The sequence below is a fragment of the Monopterus albus genome, unplaced genomic scaffold (genome assembly GCF_001952655.1).
Source record: "Monopterus albus unplaced genomic scaffold, M_albus_1.0 scaffold11.1, whole genome shotgun sequence".
Taxonomy (NCBI): domain Eukaryota; kingdom Metazoa; phylum Chordata; class Actinopteri; order Synbranchiformes; family Synbranchidae; genus Monopterus; species Monopterus albus.
Window position 1 is genome coordinate 566280 of NW_018127891.1, and position 24148 is coordinate 590427.

Genomic DNA, 24148 nt, shown 5'->3' on the forward strand with positions numbered 1-24148 from the left:
ACATGATTATATTCATATGGCATTCACAATGACACTTGTGTAAACGGATGCTTACAGTGACTCAGCCCACACTCTATAAAGCTTTTCAGCAGTAATGCCAGCAGTAACAACCAGCCAGGTGGTGAGGTAATTTAAGGTGACCATGTTAAGGCTTTGGTGAGCCTCTTTATGATTCATGAGAGCCTCTAAGGACAACATAACTAACCTCTGATGACCCTCACTCTTGACCCTCTCTGGCCTCTGGCGTGCAGCACGCACAGGAGATGAAAACAGTATGAGTTTACTGTCATAAACAACGCAGACTCAGCCAATCCCATTCACGAACAGATGTGTGAAGGAGAAAGCAGTTAGACTGTCAGTCTTCTTCCACGTGAGACACCATGAACCTCCATTCCTATAGGTGTCACTATAGTCGGTCATCCCCCTCCCCCTCACTCTCCTCTACCTCCTCCCATCCACCAAACCTCCGCGAAAGGGTGTGCTTTTTGAAGGTTGTATGAAGCTAAACACTCCTGCAAGGCTTGACAGCCTGGGAGAAGCATCTGAAGCCAGGGAGCAGCGCGCCCCTTAGTCTTCGCCTCTCAGTGCCGAGAACCCGACTGAGGTCTGAGGTCTGAGGTCCTGTCCCCCGCTGGAAGAAAAAATGCCGCGTACACGGACATTTATATAAAAAGTTGAAATGCACAGGTTGCACAGTAAAATGCAATGTGGGATCTGTGTGGTTTCTTTTCAAGGTTAGTACCCGAGCACCGCCGCCTCACAGACCAGCTTCTTGGGCTGTCGGATGGGGGGATGCCGCTCTGTCTCGCTCGCCTCCAGCATCAACAATGACATCTTTCACCGACGAGGACATTGATAGTCACTGACACAGGAACGGACAAACTTGTGAAACACTGGTGTAAAATCCCAAATAGGATACTTTACATGCACTACTGCATGTTCTGGTGTGAAAAGAGACTGTAGTATCTTGGATTTCCTGCTTTTTCCGAGGGCCCGTGTCGGTGTGACACTTCACCTGGCTACAGGCAACAACGCTGAAGACGAGCTAGCTAACGATAATGGATGTTTGGGTCGACCCGACTCTTAAGGTCGAAATGTTAAATGGTTGTATAGTTGGTCAACCCAACAGCACAGAGTTGTAAGTTAACCAACTTCCTTGAACTTGCTGGCTTTTCAAGTGGACTTTTATTAGAAGCTCTCGGGTTTTATCGCCTTTATTGCTGAACAACATGCCTTCGAGGACGGGTTCGCACAGCCCCACCGGCTTCGGTAGGGGTTTACCGGAGCGGGGACTGCTGCTCCTGGCGGTCCTGGTGCTTCTGGAGGGGTCTGTGCTGCCCCTCGGAGCCGCCAGCTCCCCGGATATCAGCCATCAGGCAAATTCGGACAGTCACAAAAAGGCGGACGGAGGGCACAACATCACCAAAAAAGCTTTCCCTGTGCTTAGCCTCGACTACCAGCACATACATATCCCCTTTGAAATTTCATTATGGGTGCTCCTCGCCTCTTTAATGAAACTAGGTGAGTATCATGTGGCTGCCGTTCGTATTATGCCTGTAGCCTGGTTTTGGCGTTTACATTTTCCAGGAAATGCGCTGGGTGTGTCAGGCTGTGTGGCCTGGGCTACAGGTGTAGTCAGCCATCTGGTTTGGTCCAGATGCACTACTACTATCACCTGCATAGCAAAACAAATAAAGGCACAATCTGTGTTATCAGACTGCTCTTTGGCTGAAACTCTGGTGTTAGAGAGAAGCCTGGAATGGAGTACACTGTGTCTGCTGAGCAGATAATGAACAACTTCAGAAGAGAGAAAATCTAAATAACCTGGCATGGCCTACATGTCTTGAGCCACATTACAAGCCTTTTAAAGTACTTTAACATGTAGCTATTGATGGGCTCACAGCAGAAAGATCAAACTATGAGTTTAGAGTTAAGGGGTCATCTTTGGCCACCCTGCCATCAGGGATTCTGTATACCAATCAAAGATGTGCCTAGGATGCTCGCTTCGACTAGAATAGCTCACCTTGGTCCTTGACTAAGGATAAATCCTGATTACTCATCGTATCCGTCAGCTTCATATGGGGAGTATTTTTTTGGCTAGAGATGTATTTCTTGCTACTGTAGTGATGACTAAGCAGCTTGACGCAGCAATCTGGGGATGTTGGAAAGCAACTATATGCCACGTTTTCAACAAAGCAGAACCCCCTGCTGCTCTGGTTTGAGTTGTGAAGACTCATGAGTGGTGTCTCAAAAGTGGCAAGCACATTAATCTCCAATGCACATTAAAAGACTTCTTTCATGCTAGTTGCTTCAGTCTCTTTTACTACCTTCTTCTTTGTGCTCCCCTTGCTCTTTCCAATTCCTCCTCACATTGTGCTTTCCACAGAACACTGCACTGTCCCCTGCTGTCTTTCCGTGAGGGCCAGCAGCTTGTCACTTGCCTGTGATATTAGTGGCCTGACTGAGCACCGGCCTGTAGGCAGGGAGGATACTCCGTCACTGTCTGGGGAGATTCTCTGTGTCTCTGAGGAGGGGGCAGGCAGAGAGGGATCACCAGGCTCTAGTGGCTCACAGATAGGGTGCAGCTCAAGGACATGGAGTAAAAATGAGAGATGATGATGATGAGGAGAAAGGTTGTGTTAAACCATTATCAAGGTTTATGAGGCAGAAAAGAAACGAGAATGGACAAGAGTGCAGGCTCAGAGCGACTGTAGACAGTGGTGACCTTAAGCCTCTGGTTATCCCAGAATGGCTGAAAATCGGCTGCGGCTAATTCAGTGTGGTTGCTGCACCACTCAGCCTTAGCCATGTCTCTGATTCATGTTGATGGATGTAATATTTCACAAGCCTAAAAGCACATCCACAGTCCATTTATGTCAGGCAGCCCTGCCTGTGCTGATAGTGCCTTTCTCATTTTCCACACAAGTGTTTTTCTTGAAATGATTAAACCCAGTGCAGAGATGTACTGTAATGTCACTGAGAATATGTCCTAACAGTTTTAAAATAAGTAGCACAAATCCATATATTCATGACTCACGCTCTTTCAATTAAACTGCAGACCAGCACTGCACAGAAATAACTCTTTATCAGCCTGTGACTCAGAGGCTTCCATTGGTACAGAACTACTCATACAGGTATTCGTTTTTTGGTCTGTGTTTACTGGAAGTGTGTGTTTGAAAGGGTCTATTTAGTTGTAATTAGGGAGAATACATGCTAACAAGCTGTTATCTTAATGACCTTCATGTTGTGTGTGCAATATGTAACATGTCAAAGCACGGCACTACATACACAAGACTTCACCGGCACTTTGGGTGCAGTGGTTCTACTTGTTTATCCTATCAGCAAACATTCACCGGGCACTGATTTTCAGACTGAACTTTGTGAAGTTAGATCTGATAATATTCATTAGTAATACATGAGTGACAGTGGGGCACACCTCATAAATGCCCTGGTGGCTGCGAAGCCGCTTGTTTCTGGTGTTTAATGTGTCTGATAAGTCCAGCTAGTTTCACCTTGCATTTGGGAGATGTACTGAATCCTGATTCTTGTGAAGAAACAGGAGTGGGCATCAGCTAAATATAGTAAAAGAAAATAACCTTTTGTTGTCTTTTAGCTAATTTATGATGGTGATATGATATGAAACCCTTTAAAAAATGGTGAAATAGAAAAACGTTTTGATTGTGAGTACTTTTAGAGAGTGATGTATCAGAGCAGAGCGTTGCATTGATCCAGCACGGCTGGTTGCCAGCTGTGCAAGTTAGTCACCTGGCAACAGACTGCAGCTCCTGGCTATGGAGATGATAATGTATAGCATGTACCCGGCTGTGCTGACACTGGGTACACATACTCATAAGTGAAAGAGCTGTTACGCTTTGCTGGTTGTCATTAGCTTTATGCATAAAGGCTCTAAGGAGGAGGTGGGTTGAAGACAAGCAGAAGATAAGATAAAAAGGTCAAGAAGAAATGCTTGATCTTAGAGTTCAAAGGCCAAGAAGAAATGCTTGATCTTAGAGTTCAGGAATGTAGCATAAAGTCCTTATTTGTATTTTTCATACTGTTGGAATTGTCATACATTAACTTAATGAGCACCAAAGGCCACAGTTAGGTAATGAAGGAGAGATGTAATAATATGGGTGACTGGGTGCTTCAGACTTCCTTCACTGAGTCTTTTGGCTCTAGGTCCTGGATGAGTTGAGAGTTTTTACATTTAGAAGTATCAGTATTGATGCTGAACTGGCTTCTGGTTTCCTCCTGATTGTGCAGCATGCACAGTCATTACTTGTTCCTCTTGGTCACCCATGAATGATAGTGGGTCCATAAAGTGTTATTCTTAGATTCAGTGTTGAGTGTGTGTGCCACTGCTTGAGGCGTCAGCAGTAATACATTTAGTCCTTCCACCCATTACCCGTTTGCCCTTTTGTTGAGGACCACGCTGTCCAACTATTTGTTGAAGATTTTGTGTAGAGACATATTCACATTAGAGCAGACAAATAAAGGTCTTGGGGATTTACTCTGAAACTCCTGGCCACCTTGGCTGGCATTGCTAGAAGATTACTACGTTTCAGAGACTCAGAACAGTGTTTTGCTTGTATTGGTAGAATTTCAGTACATGATTGATGCTAGTCTTGCTGACATATGGTTTTACCAAGTTACACTGAAGGCCCATGTCATGTCACAGTTTCACAGAGTATTTATTTATTTATTTTTTATTTAAAATAGGTCTTTGGTGCCTTCTGATGCTTACAAATGAACAACTACAAGGTTGTATTATGCATTTTGTACCTTATATGACTCTGTGATCTTAAATCAAGTTTTCACAGTGTGTCGTTTGAAGCTATAAACTTTAGAGGTTTTATTTTCTAACATGTATAAATGTCTCGATTAACAGAATTTCAGTAATACAGCAGTTTTTTTTGCTTGTTTGCTAAGAAGGTGGTTCTCAGCAACACAGTAGACCTACCCATACCTTAAAAGATTGGCTTATCAATAGTAAACAGTTGGTAATAAGTAGTCTGTTAATGTGACATTAGTTTATCGCTGTTGACCCTCAAACCACCTGTATAATTATTCTTGGACAGTATGTATGCCTCTTTCTACAGTTACTACTATTTAAAATTGAGTCACCACATTTTATAGATGAAATTGAAATTTGAGGTCGTGTGCCAGGATCAGCTACGCCCTGATTTACAGTATATTATGAATTTGCAGTGTCAGTGTCTGACCACACTATAACAAGGTATATGACTCTCAGTATGTTTAATGATGCTTGTTGTTGTACAGTCCAAAATTACAGGATTTGTCAAACCAGTTAAGACGTATGGGGCCTAATATTGTCCTTACCTGTAATGACTGTGTGCGAAAGGTTCACCATTAGACACAACACCTTTGGAAAAGCCTGAGTCACTGTGTTACTACACACAGCTTATCTTCAGTGTGCTATTTAGTTTGTTATTCAGCACTGATGTTTTCTTAGCAAAGAACATTTTTGAAATGCCCCTAATTGTAGAAATATTTTCCCAGCATTTAATAAGATTGCTCCATATCCAGTCAATATCCATAACATTCATGTAAACGACCATTAAAGCAATAATGACTATTAATTTGCCTGATGGTTTTCATTTTGTGCATGTGTCACGGGGGCAAAAGCAGTAATCATCAGTTTGCTACAGGCTAAGGGCATTTTAGTGATTAGCTGAAATCCAGTGGTTGAGACTATTCCCGCCCAGGTAAAGATGCAAGGAAAAGATGCGAGGATAAACTGCAAAGAGAGAGGAAAGAGGAAATTCGTTCCTACTGACATGAGATGTCCTTTCCTCCAGTCTTTCATGTGCAGCATGTGATTTCAGAAAAAGGAGCATGTCAATCCATAAGAGACTTCCATGAAGGAGGCATTCATGTATCCGTGGTTATTACTCCTCCAGAAAGCCTCCTCCTTCCCCTCTCCTCAGAGCAGCTTGGGACGTCCTTCATCATGGCACACTGGAGTGACTTCTGGGTCGAGCGGGGATTGAGGAACAAAAAAATAAGGGAATTGTGATTCACCTTGTGTTTCAGTTTCATTTTAAAAACGGCTTTATGGGTAGATCAGTGCCTTGGTCTCTCTGTCGTCATAAGAGTAACTGTCTCTTCTAAGATGTTGGCTTTATGAAACAAGGTTATTTCTTACAAAACAACTTCAAAGATGAAACTCTTAGTAGTGTCTACTGGGTTTGTTTGACTTTTAAATTCTACTTTTAGTTTCCTTCTAAAGCCATTTATAAAGATGCTCTGCTTTTTTCATTTAAAACATCAGATCCTGATCAATAGAAGGCACGTGGACAGTGCTGTTTGTAGCAGACATTGGCTACTGGCATTTCACTCAGATGGTAAAGTAGATGTCTTTGTGAATTGTAGTAGGGATCAAATAGAGGTGTTGTAGTTTGTCACAGTCGTTGCCTTATTTTGGAAGCGTCCTTGGAAGGGATCACCTGTGTGCGTCACACGTTGCTTCGGGGATCATACTGAAATATAGCAGCAGCACGACGTTATTAATCATTTAAACCAACACTGAGCTTGCACAAGCAACTTGAGGAGCACAATGGTTTGCATCGAACAATGACTCATAAAAGCTGATCTTTTATGCAGTCTTGTTTTTAGGTGAGACTGCATTACTCTGAACTGCATGTTTTTTGAGCTTCTTGTGAACATCTAAGTGTCTTGGCATTGGAAAGCTGGCCAGTCAGTTTCACATCTTGATTTAAAGGATCAAACGAATGAAGTGTCAGTCACCTTTAACAAAGGCTATTTAAATATTTTGTCTTTTGTGTTTACTTGATCCAGCAGGTTTGGCTGCCACTGGTGTACAGATAGTCACCTGGCAACAGCTCCTGGCTTTGGAAATGATAATGTGTAGCAAGTAGCGTGCTGTGCTGACGCTGGGTACACATGCACACAAGTCAAAGAGCTGGTTTTCAGTAACCTTGTTGTATAACCAAGATGTCCCACTTGATCTTAAAGTTCAAGAATCTGGCATAAAATCAGTTAAGAATACCCTGGAGCTTTTTGTCATTCATTAACTGGATGAGCACTGAAGGGCACAGTTGGGGTAATGCAGAAGAAATTTAAGAATGTGGTAAATGTCACTACTTAGTCTTGGTTGGATACTTCAGGCTTCCTTCACTGAGCCTTTTGGGCCTATGCCCTGGATGAGTTGAGAGTTTTTCCATTTTGAAGGTTTAGTACTGATGCTGAAATGGCTTTTAGGCTTGTCCTGGTCGAGCAACGTGCAGCTTCACTTGTTTCCATCAACTCTTCCATCAACAAAACCGCCAAATGGGTAACAATAGATGGTTTGTGTAACATAGCCACTCCAAGGTGCAAGTACCCTTTGGATGTACTCCCTGTGGGCATTGCTGAAAAGAAGAATGTTGTGTAAAAGTGTCCCTGGAATTATCCATGCACACGCTGTGGGCCATTATAACATGATTGTGGTAAAATAAATCCTGAGCCAATCAGTTCTTAGTAAATACTGCATTGTGCTGCTGTCTTCTTAGGCTGCATCCAGCATTGTGCTGCTGTCTTCTTAGGCTGCCTTCTTGCAGCAGTGGCCCTTACTTTTAGTCTGCTGTTCATGAAGGATGTCTGTTTTTCCTGAGGAGAACATATGGTCCAACCATACAGCTTGATGTCATAGTACATGTGCATTGTGATTGCTCAGAAATGTAGAGCACAAGTCCCTTCAAGTTGTGATTTGTACAAACCGATGCTCTTTCTTAGCAAACCATTTTTTCTTTGGATCCAGTAAGAGCTACTGCCTCGAACAAAACAGGCTGAACTTGTTCGTCTTCCATTAAAGAGAGGTTGAGAAATTTCACAGAAAGCTCCACCATGGGCATCGTTTCTGAGAACAGACTGCCACTGTAATCAGTTTTGTTCAACTGGGAAACACTTAGAAATTAGCTTACTGGAGGTGTGCAGGCCCACCAGTGTGATGATATCCCCCCCCCCCCCCACCCAAAGAGTTTTCTCGTGAGCCATAAGTCCTTGTATGTCTCAAACACGATTAGACACAGCTTCTCAATTATGCAGCCGTGTCTATAGGGGGTTGACATGTTGTGAACATTAATGTGCTAATTTAGTTTTTATTTTGAAGCCTACAATAAACAGACTGATACTTTCTTCTGAAGAAACATTGTCCTTTGAGAAGTCTCAGAACTAGCTGTGGAATTTACGTCCTCTCCCCATATAAGCATCCAGGGTGAGTCACATGAGGTTTCTGTTTACTGTGTTTCACATTGTCTAACCCAAAAGGTTACCAAGTCTTTGTGGAGTTGTGGGTGGCGCCTGTTTCCTAATAAAATTCACTTGAAAAGGTGAGAGAGCCTCAGCTTTGGCATCTCATTTAGGAGTAAATAGGCCTCCTTAGACCAATTAAAGTAAAGGTTTCCTGACTGTGTGTCCTCAGAGTTGCATGGAGCTATATACTCCACAGACTTGCGCTTGCTGAGCTTGTGTGCCAAAACACTAATAGTGTTGTCCTCAAGCCATAAACAACTCTTCCCCCAACTCCAGATGCCTTGTATTCCTGGAGAGGATATCTAATGTTTCCCATACGTTTGGGCCATGTAACATTGGAATGATAAAATTAAATTTAAATATAATTCCAGCTAACATCTTGATTATGAACTGCTCATTAACTTGTAGTGGTAATTCTTGTTGACTGGCCCACTGTGTACATTACATAACAATCTGTGTGATGTGTTAATGAGTGAATATTAATTAGCTGCTCTACCATCCTCATTGTGCAACCATAGGAAAAGTAGAGCAGGCCTGAACCGGTCACCTGCCTGCCCCTCCTCTCTTTGCTCAGGGGGGAACACACCCTGTGCTTATCGTGCAGTGGTGTTGCTCCCACTGCACCATCCACATTCTGGTAGCAAAGAGCTTGAACTTTGCAGCTGGTTCTTATTGATAGTTTAACGTGCTCATGTGGAGGCTTTTATCCAAGATTCTGGATTTGAAATCTGTATGAATGTTACAATTTGAATCTAAAACAAACCAGCTATTTTTTATTAAAAAGCATAAACAGCCTGTTGACATGGCTCAATTGACACATCGATCCCTCTGCTTGTGTCTCAAATAGAAACACTCGCAGACAAAAATGTAAGTTGTATTGTGTGACTCAGGACATTGAATCATTTTGGGCATGAAAGCTCAGAAGGACATTGAATCATTTTGGGCATGAAACATAAAGCAGGTGTCATTTCTCACATGTGTGTCTACCATCATGGATTGTGTTATTCAGCTGATATATTTGTCACACCATAAACCCCCTGTATGATTGTTTAACCCTGTGTGAGCGTCTAGCCTTATCTGGTTCATATTTCTGTGTGTGATTGCGTGCGAGTGTTAATGCACCATGTTGTCAGCTGGTACAGTAAACATAGCCAGGGAAAGTCTTCTCACTATTCACACTGCTGATTCTTTGAAGTCTTCATCCCCTTTTGTTTAGTAGCTAAGCTACAGCTTCACCTCCTGGGTGTATATGTAGCCTTGGCTGTGCTTATGAATTCATGTGACACTTCACAGCAGCTCGGGGTGATTGTATCTCTGGTCCCAAATCAACTTGCGTTTCCTGTGTGGGCCAGACTTTTTAAAGTTACAAAGCTAGGTTTTTCAAGTCAAACAGCCTTTGTTATTTGCCAGACAGTAAGTTGCAGCTTGTAAAGGCGTTAACAGACTTCAGGGACACCCTACAGAGCTGCTTGTGCTGTGATCCTCGTAGCCTCAGGTCAAGGCATATAATTGCAAAAGCTTATTTCAATTGTGGAGCTCAGATGGATTAGTACACAAACAAGAAGACAAATTAAGCTTTTCTTACGACTTAGTTTCTTACCACATTGTTTGCAATTTTCTGCATCGATTGGTCATGAAATGTTTAGTGGGTGTGTTCAATGAAGCCATGAAAGACCATGACTGTTTGTGTTTTATCAGCTTAGAAATATTGTGTTTGTTGACATTTGTGACTTTGGTGAAGATCAGGTCATATTTCATCACAAACCTGTGCAAAACCAGGAAATTGCAAACAGTGCCATTATTTATTTATTTATTTATTTATTGGTGACGGCAGTTTTTTTTTAAAGTATCACCTTGTGAATGTGGGTTCATTGCAAATGTACTTAAATTGCAACCTTGACTTGTTGAACTGTCATGTGACAGCTGTCTACAATAAATGCTTGCTTATTATTTCCATATTTTCCTTCAAGAATTCACAAAGCCATGGTGGTAACACTGGCAGCTACACACCATACCATAGGTTTCTTATGTTCTTGTCCCAGCCTCCATCTTCAAGGCTGCACAAAAGACCTTTTTCATATGTTAACACAAATGCTGAGAATATAAATAGCAGTCCAAATAAGCAGGGCAGGCAGGCTGACATGTCTGCACAGCATAAACAAAAATGTTAGCATTTCCTACAAACATTACCTGTGTAGAATACTGAGTTTTATGCACATTAACATTCATGTAAACAAACTGTACAACAGTGGTTTTTCTCATCAAAGTGTAAAGCAGAAGTTACTATTTGTTGAAAGGGGAGTGCTTGTACTCACAGAAGTGTGGTATGTGTCAGCCAGTTGCTCTAGTAATGTGCTAGTTTCAGTTTGTTTTTACAGTGTTGCCTTTTATAACGTGAGACAGTAGTTTGGAAGAATTCCAGTTGATCTTACCCGCACACACCTTGACTCACTTATCCCTCAGGCAGAGACACATGCTGACCTACAAACAACTAATCCTACAGTGAATTTCTAGATGAGACACATTCTTGTTCTTCATCTCCCTCTGTCAGCGCATAGTATCATTTTCTTCTCCCTCCTTTTTCCCAGGGTTCCACATGATTCCTCGTCTGTCCAGCATTGTGCCAGAAAGCTGCCTGTTGATCGTGGTGGGCCTGCTGGTGGGGGGGCTCATCAAACTAGCTGGAGAGAAGGTCCCACCTGTGCTGAACACCCAATTGTTCTTCCTCATTCTGCTGCCCCCCATCATCCTAGATGCTGGCTACTTCCTGCCTATCCGCCCCTTCATGGAGAACCTGGGCACGATTCTGATGTTTGCTGTTGTGGGGACTCTGTGGAACGCCTTCTTCATCGGCGGCCTGCTGTATGCTGTGACTCAGATCCAGCCAGCCAACCCGTCGGACCTCCACTCCCTAGAGCTCCTGCCTTGCCTGCTGTTTGGCGCCATCATTTCAGCTGTGGATCCTGTTGCTGTGCTTGCTGTGTTTGAGGAGATCCACATCAATGAACTGCTGCACATCCTGGTGTTTGGTGAATCGCTGCTCAATGATGCTGTCACTGTGGTGAGTGACCAAAACAGGAGTGAGGCACAGTGTGGTTGGTACTGTAGCAGACTCTCAGGCTCTCATTTGTTATGAGAGAATTTGGGCTCCAATAAAGGTAGACGGGAAGGTAAAAGCAGACCTGTCAACTTGTACGCATTTTGTTTTTGAAATCAACTAGCATAGCACTTGCCTAGTGAACACTGCGCTAAATACATCTGTCAGTCCCCAGGATATCCCTCATATATGCTCATTCTCTGAAGACCATTGGTTCTAGGTCAAAAGTTCAGCTACAAGCTAGGCTTTGATGCACATCTTATACAAGCCGGATGACATCAGGTCATCACTGGCACAAGCAGCTTTGAGTGCCGGCTCTGGTGACAGCCAGGGCTTATCATCCTAGGAGTGTTTGGCAAGTCCATGGTCAGATGCAGCAAGTGTCTTTTTATTCATTTGGCACAAGCAAAAATTGTTAGATTAACATAATGTGAAAACACTTCCATCATCTTTTACAACAAAGCATGCTTTTTAACATCACTGCAACAGAAAACAGAGACTACATTTGACTTGACTTTGTGACAACGTGACATGTCCTAAGACCTTTACTTGTGATCTGCTGTGACATTTACCCTGTTTTTGTGCTGTGTGTAATCACTCCAGAGGGTAGAACTATTTTCAGAAAGCTTCCATCGTGACTTCTTTGTTCCTCTTGTGAAGAACAAATAGTGCAGGTACATGAAATACACCAGAGTTTTCATTATATTTTCCCAGCATACTTTATGTAGGCTTTTGTTGTCTGTGATATATGTTAATCTGCACCCTGTTGTTTACATTCTAATATTATCTATTCACATTTCCACTATTTCTGTTTTCCCCCCTCTCCTAGGTGCTATACCACCTTTTTGAGGAGTTCTCAAGTGAAGGCACGGTAACTGTGATGGACGGCTTCCTTGGACTCATTTCCTTTCTGGTGGTTGCGTTGGGCGGTGTTCTAGTCGGAGCTATCTATGGGATCCTGGCTGCCTTCACTTCACGCTTCACCTCCCACATGCGTGTCATCGAGCCACTTTTTGTCTTTGTGTACAGCTACATGGCATACCTGTCATCTGAGCTGTTCCACCTCTCTGGCATCATGGCGTAGGTTTGGGGGTGGTAATATACTTAGATACACTTATAGAGACCAAGAGAATAACATAAGGGCATCATCAGTAGCTCATCATGGTAAATGACACTCCATGTAACCAGTGCTGTATGGAATTAATTAGATCACCACCTAAACCATCTTTGAAATTACTGGCATCCCAACATTCTCTGAGGTGCCATGTCTTATCAGTGTTTCCAGTATGTATCGATCCGTTTTCTGGTTACAAAGCCATGAGTTATGGATGCTGCAGACAGGAGGTAATGATATACTAGGTGTCCCCTCTGAGCCAGGGCCAGTGAATGTGTAGCTTCAAGTACAGTCTGTTCTAAAGTCTGTGGCTGTCTTCTTTCACCACACATCAATAACTGGATTTTTCAAGGTGGTTTTTATCAGGCTTTGTTTTTGTCATTGTCCTGAAACCTAGAAAGCCATACTAGGGATGAAATGGTTACCGGTGTCATGGTAAACTGTGGTAAAATTCCGATGGTTAGCATTGCCGCTTCAAATTTTAAATATCATTAAAACTGTGACGCTTACTGAGCAGCTGAAGGGTCAAATACTGTCCAGGATCAACCAAAGTTGGGTAGCGGTTCTTGGACTCTAGTGCAGTATGCAACATGGGTTTGTTTGGGTCAGTGAAAACATGGCAGAATGCAGTGACAGACTGAGTGATCTTTCCATAGTGTGGGCATATTTTGGTTTTTATAAGAGCCCTGACGGAGCCTGTCTGCAAAACATTCAGAAAACAATTGCTGCACTTGAAACAAACTCTTGAAATCTTTTGAGTTATCTTTGTGAAATCACCCTCTACTGTGCCTTTTAGCTCAATGCATGATGTGAGGATGTCAGAATGGGGCAAACAGTTTGTCATTAGGTTTTCAGTGCTACCTACTCTTGTAAAAAGACTTCACAGTGTTCTGTTGCTGTATGTGTCATGTGTCTATTGTCCCACTGCACACAGTAACATGTTACGTAGTGTGGTCACCCAACAAACATATTTTGTTCATTTAAAGTCTGACAGTTTTCATCTTGGTTAAAAAACTCTTCCAATATAAATACTTGAATCAGGGTGAATGGTGAGTAGCTGCTGCGGGTCATAGAACTTAGACGGCGTGCGTTTTGACATAGAAACACCACATGACACGAGAAAGAGAGAGAGAGAGAGAAGTGGTCACCAGACAAAGATGGAGACATCGCTGTTTGTGTCACATGTTTTCATAGATGGTGTGGGACTCTAGCTGAGTAACTGGATCATGCTCTTTGTGGAAAACATACAACTCATGACAAAAGACCACTTCTCCTGAACTGCATTTTCTCTTTAAAGTGTATAGAACAGTTTTACTTGGCTTCATTTTAAATATATATAATTTCACAGGGACAAGACAAACACCTCATATAAACTATGTATGTTTTCTGCAACCACTTACTGTATTTTAGTGGCTTTCAAGTGAGATAATATTTGCCTTTTCTCCTTCCAGGTTAATAGCATGTGGGGCAGTGATGCGGCCTTATGTGGAGGCCAATATATCTCACAAATCTCACACCACTATCAAGTACTTCCTGAAGATGTGGAGCAGCGTTAGCGAGACATTAATCTTCATCTTTCTGGGAGTTGTCACAGTGGACGGGCCTCACTCCTGGAACTGGACCTTCGTCGTTGTAACGGTCATTCTGTGTCTGGTGGCGCGGGTTATAGGTCAGCTCTGCTGCAGTATTTCTCACAACAATTAAATGTACTTGTGCCATGCTGAGATGTGAATTTAAATAACAGTTAACATGTGAAAGGAAGTGTTGTAATTAGTGTGGTTAGTTTATAAAAGATCTTTGAGCTTTTATTGATAAATCTTGACATAAGACAGCCGCTGCTGCAGATTTCTTCTTGAAGTCCTTTTGATTTAACATATTTGACATTTATAGAACTTGCATGCAAATCAAAAAGCACACAAGTAAAGTTGCTTAGTATTTATTTGTAAAGGTGAGAATGAGAATTCTACTATGGTTCACTTTATAGTGACTTTACACAATAACATTTCCCATGTGTGTGAAAAAAGGCATGGCTCTCAAAAAGGGAACTATGAGGAAATGACGAGTAAATGTTGCCGTCATGTTTCATCACACAGCTGCTGGCGTGTAAGAGGAAGGGGCACTGGATTTCCATGTCGACTTTAGGCTGTCACAAGTGCTTTTGTGGATGATTTATTAATCCCCTGAAATATTAATGTTGTTGGAGAGAAACTCAAAAAATGAATGAGATGTGTTCAGTCATGTATTTTTGAATTCTTGTCTTTAACATTTTTTGCCTCAGAAGCTGATGAGGCTTTGCGCAAACTTTCCAAATGCAAATAAGCTTTTTGTGACACACATTCAGCTTGAATCGCATGATACAAAATCTTGTGATAGGAAAGTAATAAATTGTTCTGGTCCTGTCAGTTAAAGAGCCATTTTGATGCTTTAGCAGTTTTTAGAGTTGGCGTTTTAAATAGCAGACTTGGCGAGAAGTGGATTAGTTTATTATTGATTTATGTCAGCAGTGCAGTGCCACCGGAAAATATTTTTCACTGTGAAGAACCAAGCAGGTGTTGAGTCTGTTAGCTGAGTTTCCACTTTGGTAAAAATAAATGAAAGCAGTGGCTGTGAAAGATGAGAAAACCACACTGAAAACTAACATCACAAATACAATCTCAGTTTCTGATTACATTGTCCTTCCCAGGTGTGATTGGTCTGACCTTCGTCATTAACAAGTTCCGCATTGTCAAGTTGACCACCAAGGATCAGTTCATCATAGCCTACGGTGGCCTGCGAGGTGCCATCGCCTTCTCCCTCGGCTTCCTGCTGGAAAAGAACCATTTTCCTAAGAGAGAGATGTTTCTCACTGCCATCATCACTGTTATCTTCTTCACTGTCTTTGTTCAGGTATGTGTACCTACTGTAGGTTTTCTGCTCATTCAGCCTGGCCTGCTGTGTTGTGGCATACTTCAAATATTAGCCTTAACATGGGGTTTTATAATGAGTAACTTCCATCTTTGTTAAATTAAGGGCTGTTGAGACTATACAGTGATTTCTGTGCTTTGACTTTTCACTTGCAGTGAAAACATTTGACATTGTTTGTCCTCTGGTGCACAATTTCATATCGCTGTGTTCTGCATGTTACCCACTCATTTGCATCTGTCATCACCACATACAATAGTTTTGCAAATGTGCTCCTTTATAGACTTCTGTATTTGCCTTTTAAGTGTAGTTTGAACCTTCACATACATCATTGTTTAAATGAAACAAAACCAAAACTGAAGCTAAATGACTCTTTGTTCTTTTAACAGACTCTGATGAAGGCCACAAGCCACATGCATTGGTCTTGCAATAAAGTTGTTCTACACACTGCAAGTGTTGCTGGAGTTTTGACCTTTTCAGATCAGCTAATCCTTACAGAAATATACAGAAAGAATACAAATATAGAGTATATTTCTGTAGAATTTTCTCTGTGTGCCATGAGATGATGTAAGAACCATACATAAAGGAAAGACAAAGACACACTGGCAGTGATCGTGTACAGGTTATGTCCATTTTAAGAACTATTCACTGCAACCTCCCAGGCCTTGCAGATAAATTAGTCTGCCAGTGAAACTGTAGGAACTTGAACTTGAATTTGGCTCAAACTGGCAGTAACTAAAATAAAACCCCGAAGGCATGTTCTCTTTCCTCAGGGGCTGGATTAGAAACATGTTTTATTCAGGCTGCTGGATTCAGCAGTGGCTGGTCTGATGCTGAGAGATATACAGTCCAGGAGGTAGAAGGTAATTTGGCCCCTCTCACCTGCACTGTGGAGTTGATTCAAAGTATGACTCGATGTAAGTAAGACAGGGGTTGTATTGTTGAATGTCTGCTTAAGTGTCATTGGCTATTGTTACCAGTGTAGGATCAGACAGTTTATTTATTGACATTTGTCTGCTGAGTAAGATTAGGTTGGTAAGAGATTTATCGGGTTGGTACTGTAATTTGGTTTACTGTCCAAGCCCAGAGGAGCTATTGTGTCGTTACTGTATTTATGTGGACCAGATATCTTCACAACCATATAAAGGTCTAAACTTTCGTAAGAGTCTAGCTTTTCCCTGCAAGGAAATTGAGGGAGGGACTACGGTTGATTCTGTTTTCTTACTGGTTGTAATGGATAATAGTGGTTGACGTTTGACTAGAAGTAATGTACTGTGACAGTTTCTAAACTGCACCGGTTAGCCTTCAACATTTGGAATAACCATGAAATGGTGACTTTCCACTGTCTAGGGTAAAGTAATAGATGTTGTCACTGAATATCCATACATCTTATTTTGTGTGGTTTACTTGGAACGAGCATGAAGTGACAGGTTCCTTTGCATGCTTGCCTTCTCACAGTAAACAATATTATTCAAGACCAGGAATCCTCTACGTATCATTCACTTTAGGTCATTACACTTAACCAGATGGCCAGATTGATCTGTTTTAGAAGGGGGGATGATGCACTCAAGCCTTTAGGTTGCAGACAGGAACAAACACACACACACATACACACAGCTGGTTATAATCTATCAGTAGACAAGTGTTTGATTTTGGATTTCTGGGGCCATTAGTCCAGTTGCTAACTAACTAAAAATTGACAGTGTGATTACAAATGAAGGCATTTCTCGTAAAGTTACACCCCAGTTAAGAGGGAGACATATTTTTAAGCTATGTGGAAAAAAAAAAAGTTTAAAATCTAAGTGTTGGTGTCCAAATTAAAAAGAGAACTGTCATATGTTGTAACTCTTTGTCTGAACTGTTTGTATATGAACTTGACAGGTTTAACAAACACATCAACTTCTGCTTTACAGCCACATCCACAAGGGCAAACACTCAGTGAAGGTGCTTTTAAACAGGGTTGTTTTTGTTCATGTATGCACTTGAAATGTGTGTTGAGAATAATTATCACAGTGATCCACACTTAAAAAGAATGCTTTGCCTTACTCTCATTGAAAAGGGACTTATTTGTCTCTTAGGCTGGATTGGTTCTTGCGAGAAACACCTCTTTGCCTGACATACCCATTATCCACTTATATACGAATGTCTGTCTAGGGAACAGCATTGGAAACAAAAAATAATTTGTTGTATTATTCACAACAAGAAGGATTTTAGTGCGTTTATGTTTCCAGGGTGAGGATTTTAAGATGTGTTAAAGATGCTGATGTTTAAAAGTGGAATCTAACTTCCCACGTTGTCATCTAAAATGGCAGAGTTGTGAAAGGTCGTGTGAAAACCCACTGTTTTTGTTAGGCACCTGCTGCAAAATGTCCCGCTTAGTGAACGTGATACTGCTGAGCTTGTGTCCGACGTGGCAGCTCTGTGTTCAGTGGCCTTTTTAATAAATCGAGAAATGTGGGACTGGATTCCCTGATGTCGCATGGTTCATGTTATAATTTACAGAACAATCACAAAGCCATTACAGAGTTTAGTAGTAAACTGGGTAATAAGAGGCTGTTTGTGTCTTTAGCTAAGGTCAGGAGGTGTTTAATGTTGCGCTCCTCTCATCCTTCTTACAGGGCATGACCATCAAACCCCTGGTGGAGCTGCTGGCAGTGAAGAAGAAACAGGAGGCCAAGCGCTCCATTAACGAGGAGATCCACACTCAGGTACAATGCTTCCCCTACAGATCGTCTTCAGAATCTGATGGTTTCATGGTGGTTTATTCATATGAATCATCCAGAATGTCTCTGTATGCAGCTAATGCGATAATGGTTTGAAGTGTGTTAACTCACAGGACATCCTCTTTTACGTATGCAGCTGATGTCAGAATGGTTTGAAGTGTTAACTCACAGGACATCCTCTTTTATAAATTGATGACGTCATAGGAAATATCAACAAATTCATCAACTTCCTGTTCCACCGATCTGCCTTTGCTACGCTTCGTCAGCACACTGACAGATCCAGAAATACTGATGCTACTAACAACACTATGATTTAACAGAAGACGCTAGATTGAAAAATGCAGAGCAGTTACACAAACAATAAAATGTTGATATTTCTCTTGTTTTTTGTTGCTAGTATACTGTGCATTGCTGTCAGGGGCGGTTATGAAAAACAACATCATTGTGTAGTAAGAAGCCTCTGAAGCCATTTAATTGAACAATTTCTGCTTCCACCTACTGGCTATGTGGTGGTACTGCATCTCATATACTTTACACTGTAAAGTGTACAGTGTACTGGTGCTCTGTTTCATTATGAGTTAGAACAGTTTTGTTTCTCAGTTCTTTAACAGCAGCATTTCTTAGCAGATAGTTAAATACAACTTGAACCCACTGTCTCACACAAAGAGCTGCTTCTGTCCACAGTAGTGCTGGTAGTCAGACACATCCTTACATCACCACCAAGGGCTACACTCAGCTGTTTTTAAGCTGTTAATACAGCTCAGATAAGTACATGTACAGTATGCGCACACACAGGGCCCTCTCTGGGGCTTTGAGGTGAGTCACTAGTGCTTGACGCTGCTGTTTCTGTTCCACTGTAAAACCCCAGTGATCAGAGTCAGCAGAGCTGGCTGAGGACACAGTTGGACTGGGCTACAGAACAACCAATGGAGAGCTGGACAGAGAATCCAAATGAAGTGTTCAGCTTTTTGGTGTGAAAGCTGGTAGTTAGGTGACATACTGGATGCTGCATATGCTTTCAAGCATCTTTCAGAGATTATACTTGCTCTTTTTGTAATTGTGATAGCAGTTGAACAATGACACACTATACTGTACACTTATACTCTATGTTAATATGAACAATGACTCCCAAAGGACCACCGAATCACAGTGCAGGCAATTTTATGCTGTACCTGTTACATTGCATGATATGGTTCATCTCATTGTTGTTGCAAATGAGAAGGAAACCTGTAAGATAAGAAGATGCTGATTATAAAAACACAGTAATCATTTGTAATCTTTAGTGCAGCTGCTGTTCATTTTGTGCCTTTTAATGAGCCTGTTTCAGCCCCACCCCCACAGTGCCAGGCAGGCTTTATATAAATCTGTCACTTCTGACAAAGCAATAGTAAGTTCTTTGGCTCTGCTTAATGACTTGTTCCCATGGCAACACTGTCTGTTGGACTGGCATCTGCAGGCTGTCTCGTCTGACCCCACGCCTGGCTGCAGCCTGAGCAACAAATGTAATGGTACATTTCTGTGGCTCTATGAGCAGGCGTGCTGCCACTGTTAATAAACACTGGCTAATCAATCATCCAGCTGCTGATTTTGGCAGCTGTACCTGGGAGGGCGTCTTAATAGCAATGGTGAAGCAAAAGATGGATGCAGATGACGTGAGTGGTACCAGAGTGCCTGTGATCACAGTTGAGAACATTGTTAACCATAAATTATTGTTTATTTACCAAAGAGTTTTGCACATTTACCCTCCAAGTGGAATGTTAGACAGTAAAAAATGAAATCCATTTCTGATCAATTAAATTGCTCTACATGAGGTTGTCCCCTCCTTGAACCGCCACCTTATTGTGGTGGAGGGGTTTGAGTACCCGAGTGATCCTAGGAGCTATGTTGTCGGGGGCTATATGTCCCTGGTAGGGTCTCCCAAGGCAAACAGGTCCTGGGTGACAGGTTAGACTAAGAGCGGTTCAAAACCCCCTTATGAATCGAGTTAGACCAAAGACCGTGACGTCGCCCGGCATGGCGCAGCCGGGGCCCCACCCTGGAGCCAGGCCCGGGGTTGGGGCTCGAATGCGAGCGGCCAGGCCCTGGCAAGTCTTTAGATATAGGTTTGTTTGTAGGCACATGACATTTTTTGTAGGTCTGTTTTCCCTCTGTTGAACATCTTTTAAAGATGATTTTCTGTTTTTCTTTTACACTTAGTTCCTGGACCACCTACTGACTGGCATCGAAGACATCTGTGGACACTATGGTCATCATCACTGGAAGGACAAGTATGGGTTGTACAGTGAATAGACATTGCAACATGTAGTCATCAGAGAACTTATTCTGCATTATGTTCATTAGTCAGTAATCATTTTGCTATAAAATGTCAAAAAAATACTACGTATGGTCTTGAATAATATCCTTTCCTGTGAGAAGGCAAATGCTCATCACAAAAAACCGAAGCGATACATTTTATTATGTCAAAATAAGAAAAACAAGCTATTTTATTCAGATGATGGCTTATATTATTAAATAACTGATTCATTTTCTGTCCTAATCAGCAAATTATTTTAGCTCTAGAGAGAATATGTATTAACTGTGGATATAAATGTGAAATTATTGCTTCATGTAATCTTGTTTTCCTCTAACACACACTCTCTGACCAACCTCTCTCTGTTCAGTTTATTCCCCCCATGTCTCTCTCTTATTATCGGTCTCTATTTTCATCTCTCACTCATTTCCTCCTTTTAGACTGAATCGCTTCAACAAGAAGTATGTGAAGAAGTGCCTGATTGCAGGTGAACGCTCAAAGGAGCCACAGCTCATTGCCTTCTACCACAAAATGGAGATGAAACAGGCCATTGAGTTGGTGGAGAGTGGAGGGGGAGCCAAGCTTCCTTCTTCTATGCCTTCCACTGTGTCCATGCAGTGAGTACTGAGTGTCAGGGAAAACTACATGACAGTGTGAAAGTGGTCACTCAGTGTGATGAACCTCTAGAGAATTATCACCTGAGTCTGCAGGTTTCTGTGACTTTATGAAGGTGCATAGCAGGTTTTAGCTAATTGTTTAGCTCTCCTGCCACCATGTTAAGATTTTAATTCCATCTCACCACTTTCACAGCCTTGTTTTCAACTGTATTATTGAGCTGGTTTCAGAGAAAAGCTCTAAAAACCCACTCCACTATACCTGTTTAGCATCAAACAGCAGCATTAAGTACAAAACTAATGTTAGTTATAGCATTTATAGGTCAAGTCTTTTTTCTCATTTCTTTATTTGTATAGCGGTGGAAAGTTATGCTATGTTTCCTGATAAAGGGGAGCATGTACAGAGTGAAGGGAATTGGACCTAACACAGAATATCAGACTATGTCAAGTGTCCTGAGATGACCTTTGTTGTGATTTGTGATTAGTTATAACCCTGTCAGAGATTTGATTATTACAACAGATAGTTGTGTGTTTTCACAAAAGCAAACATGACAAACTTGATGTGTCAGCAGATTTACTGGTCTGAAATACATCAACTCCCACATTGTCTCCTGTATACTTCTCAGGAACATCCAGCCCAAGAAACCTCCTCCTGCCAAGTCTGCAGACAGAACTCTGCTACAGATACCTAAAGGCCGAGAAGAGGAGATCAGGAAGATCCTCAGGAGTAACCTCCAGAGGACACGCCAGAGGGTAACGCTGTTGCCATATGAGTAGTTAGATTAGTACATATTTTCTAATTCATATATTCAGAGTTAAAGACATATTGTCTTGTATTACCTGCAGTTTAGAGTTCATCATATCACAAGTCATATTGGTTTGTATAGATAAACAAAGTACCCCAGCTTGATTGTTTTAAGTGAACGCACGTTTCATGCATTCACACTGGTTAACAGCCAGTGAGAAGAATTACCACTGTAGTAGTCCCAGCTCTCTTCATATAAAGTTCCACACAATCTAATTCTTATTGTCTTTATGTTTTTATGCAGGTATTTGAGAGAAATGGAAACAAATAGTACCAAAATGTTTTTGTCATTTACTTCAACTTTTAATTGAAATGCATCTTTTCTTTCTCAGCTGCACTCCTACAACAGACACACTCTGGTGGCTGATCCATATGAGGATGGGTTTAGTGACATTATTAAGAAGCGAAGGCTGATGGAGCTGGAGAAGAAGGTACAGTTATCAGTCTCAGTGAGGGCAGCAACTGTAAAATCAAGAATCACCTGTGTTTTGTCGTGTCACAGACACCTGGACACAGTGACTGAACCAAGCACATTTTGTTGATTAGTCAGCACTAAAGTGGCTACTGACAATCTGGTACATTACAGATCCACTTTTTTTGGCCCCGATACTGATCTGATTCCTTTCCAGGTTAGACATTCCTGTTTGACAGTTTAATAACGCTGCATTAACGAAAGGTGGCAGCTGTCGCAGCACCACTTGACAAAAGCATAAAACTTAGCGTGTCTACACTGAAAGCACAGAGTGTGCAGCATGTAACTGTTCACGTGCACATCGCGGGAGGCTCGTACTCATCTCTATACAAAAACACACAGAGGAGCCTACAGAAACACTTTGTTAAAAGGAGCACTATGGTCCAAAACCTACAGGCTAGTTCACAGGCTTATTCAGTGTGAACAAGACAACCTCTCAGACTTAAACGGTCTCGGAGCAGCAAGCGACTCACTGACATCGGAGCAATTACAATAAAATACAAGTTTAAAGGAAACAGACAGCACTGAGAGATTGATGGAGCCCTTTGACCTGTGCCAAACTGTTTTTAATCAAACAGTACCATTTCAAAAAAACTGGTCCAAAAAATTAACTTGAAGCTAAAAAATAGTCTTTAGGTTGCAGTTACCTGCTGTAAAGCAGGAAAGATATGCCAGGCAGTGTAGACAGCTGGTCTGACTATTCTGGCTGATACCGATCCTGTGAAATATGCCCAGGTTGGCGCCAATACAGATACTTAATATTGGATCGGTACATCTCTGTTACAAAGCTTTTTAGCATAATACAGGTAGAAGCTGTGTTACAGAAAGCAGCCTGTGGTAAATCAGGAGAAACACAGTAGACCTGACAAAACCAGCAGATGAAAAGCCCTTCTTGTTTCATACTGGGCCACCACCAGTTAAATGATTCAGCCAAAACTATGATATGTGTTCTAATTAGAGTTCACCTCAGGTCTCCTAAATTAATTTTCTTGACACAAATGAGGGCTGATTTATTTGCACAGTTGAATGGCCCTACCACAACTTGCATTTCACCATCCTGTAATTATATAATGAAAATAGACTCTTGTTCAGGGTAAATCAAATGTGCCACCCTAGACTCGAGGATTTCTTCCGAGGCTAGCTAAGCAACTTCATTTTAGTGAAGTTCCTCAGAGATATTGAGTAAATTACTGAACTATGTTAGTTTGGCTGCTGTACTTCCCTGATGTTGAAATGAGGCCAAAAACATATTTGTTATAATTTCACCTAAGCTTTGTATATTAGTGATAGTACATATTTATGGAAGTTAGATTATATAATGATTCCATGCTGGAGGCTAAATTATTCCATAAATATTCCTGTGTTTTCCTAGATAAAAGAGATGAGTAACTACTTGACGGTGCCTGCTGCTGCTTCTGACTCTCCGACTATGCATCGAGCCAGACTGTCCTCAGGTAAACACGTCCAGTTTAGCCACAGCCAAATGCAAACGTTCACTTGAAACACTTGAAAATATTAACATGCCACTAAGGCATCGGGGATGTTAGGCTCACAAGGCAGCATTCACAAAACCATTCACAGCTGCAGCAACAGATATTTCCTCACTGATGCAAACACATTTGCATGTGCCAGCCGGCTTGTAAACCGGTGTGTGGTTTCATTTTAGGCAGAGATACTGATTTCAAACCTGCTCAGCAGCAGAAAGGAAACAAAAGTTGTCCAGGTATGTGGTGAATGTAGAGAAGACTCATTTTTAGCAGTGACAACCCAACAGCACTCCTAACATGCATGCTCGAACTATCCTGCTTGTTAACATTCATCAATTATTCATTACTAATGAGGTGATGCCATGACATGA

General features: G+C 41.7%; 1 protein-coding gene across 2 annotated transcripts in view; it reads left to right on the plus strand.

The window, feature by feature from the left end:
* The first annotated feature begins 427 nt into the window (after positions 1 to 427).
* slc9a1a (solute carrier family 9 member A1a) overlaps positions 428 to 24148 on the plus strand; it is a 28831-nt gene continuing 5110 nt past the window's right edge. Inside the window, exons 1-12 of one of the 2 annotated variants that reach the window (XM_020590084.1) lie at positions 428 to 1521; positions 10863 to 11335; positions 12201 to 12451; positions 13937 to 14154; positions 15169 to 15371; positions 18005 to 18094; positions 20306 to 20376; positions 20840 to 21016; positions 21640 to 21766; positions 22151 to 22249; positions 23663 to 23744; positions 23957 to 24013. In XM_020590084.1, coding sequence (XP_020445740.1) covers positions 1230 to 1521; positions 10863 to 11335; positions 12201 to 12451; positions 13937 to 14154; positions 15169 to 15371; positions 18005 to 18094; positions 20306 to 20376; positions 20840 to 21016; positions 21640 to 21766; positions 22151 to 22249; positions 23663 to 23744; positions 23957 to 24013 — 2140 coding nt within the window. In that variant the 5' untranslated portion in view covers positions 428 to 1229. The remainder of the gene's footprint in view (positions 1522 to 10862; positions 11336 to 12200; positions 12452 to 13936; positions 14155 to 15168; positions 15372 to 18004; positions 18095 to 20305; positions 20377 to 20839; positions 21017 to 21639; positions 21767 to 22150; positions 22250 to 23662; positions 23745 to 23956; positions 24014 to 24148) is intronic. The other variant, XM_020590086.1, reaches the window with a different exon arrangement.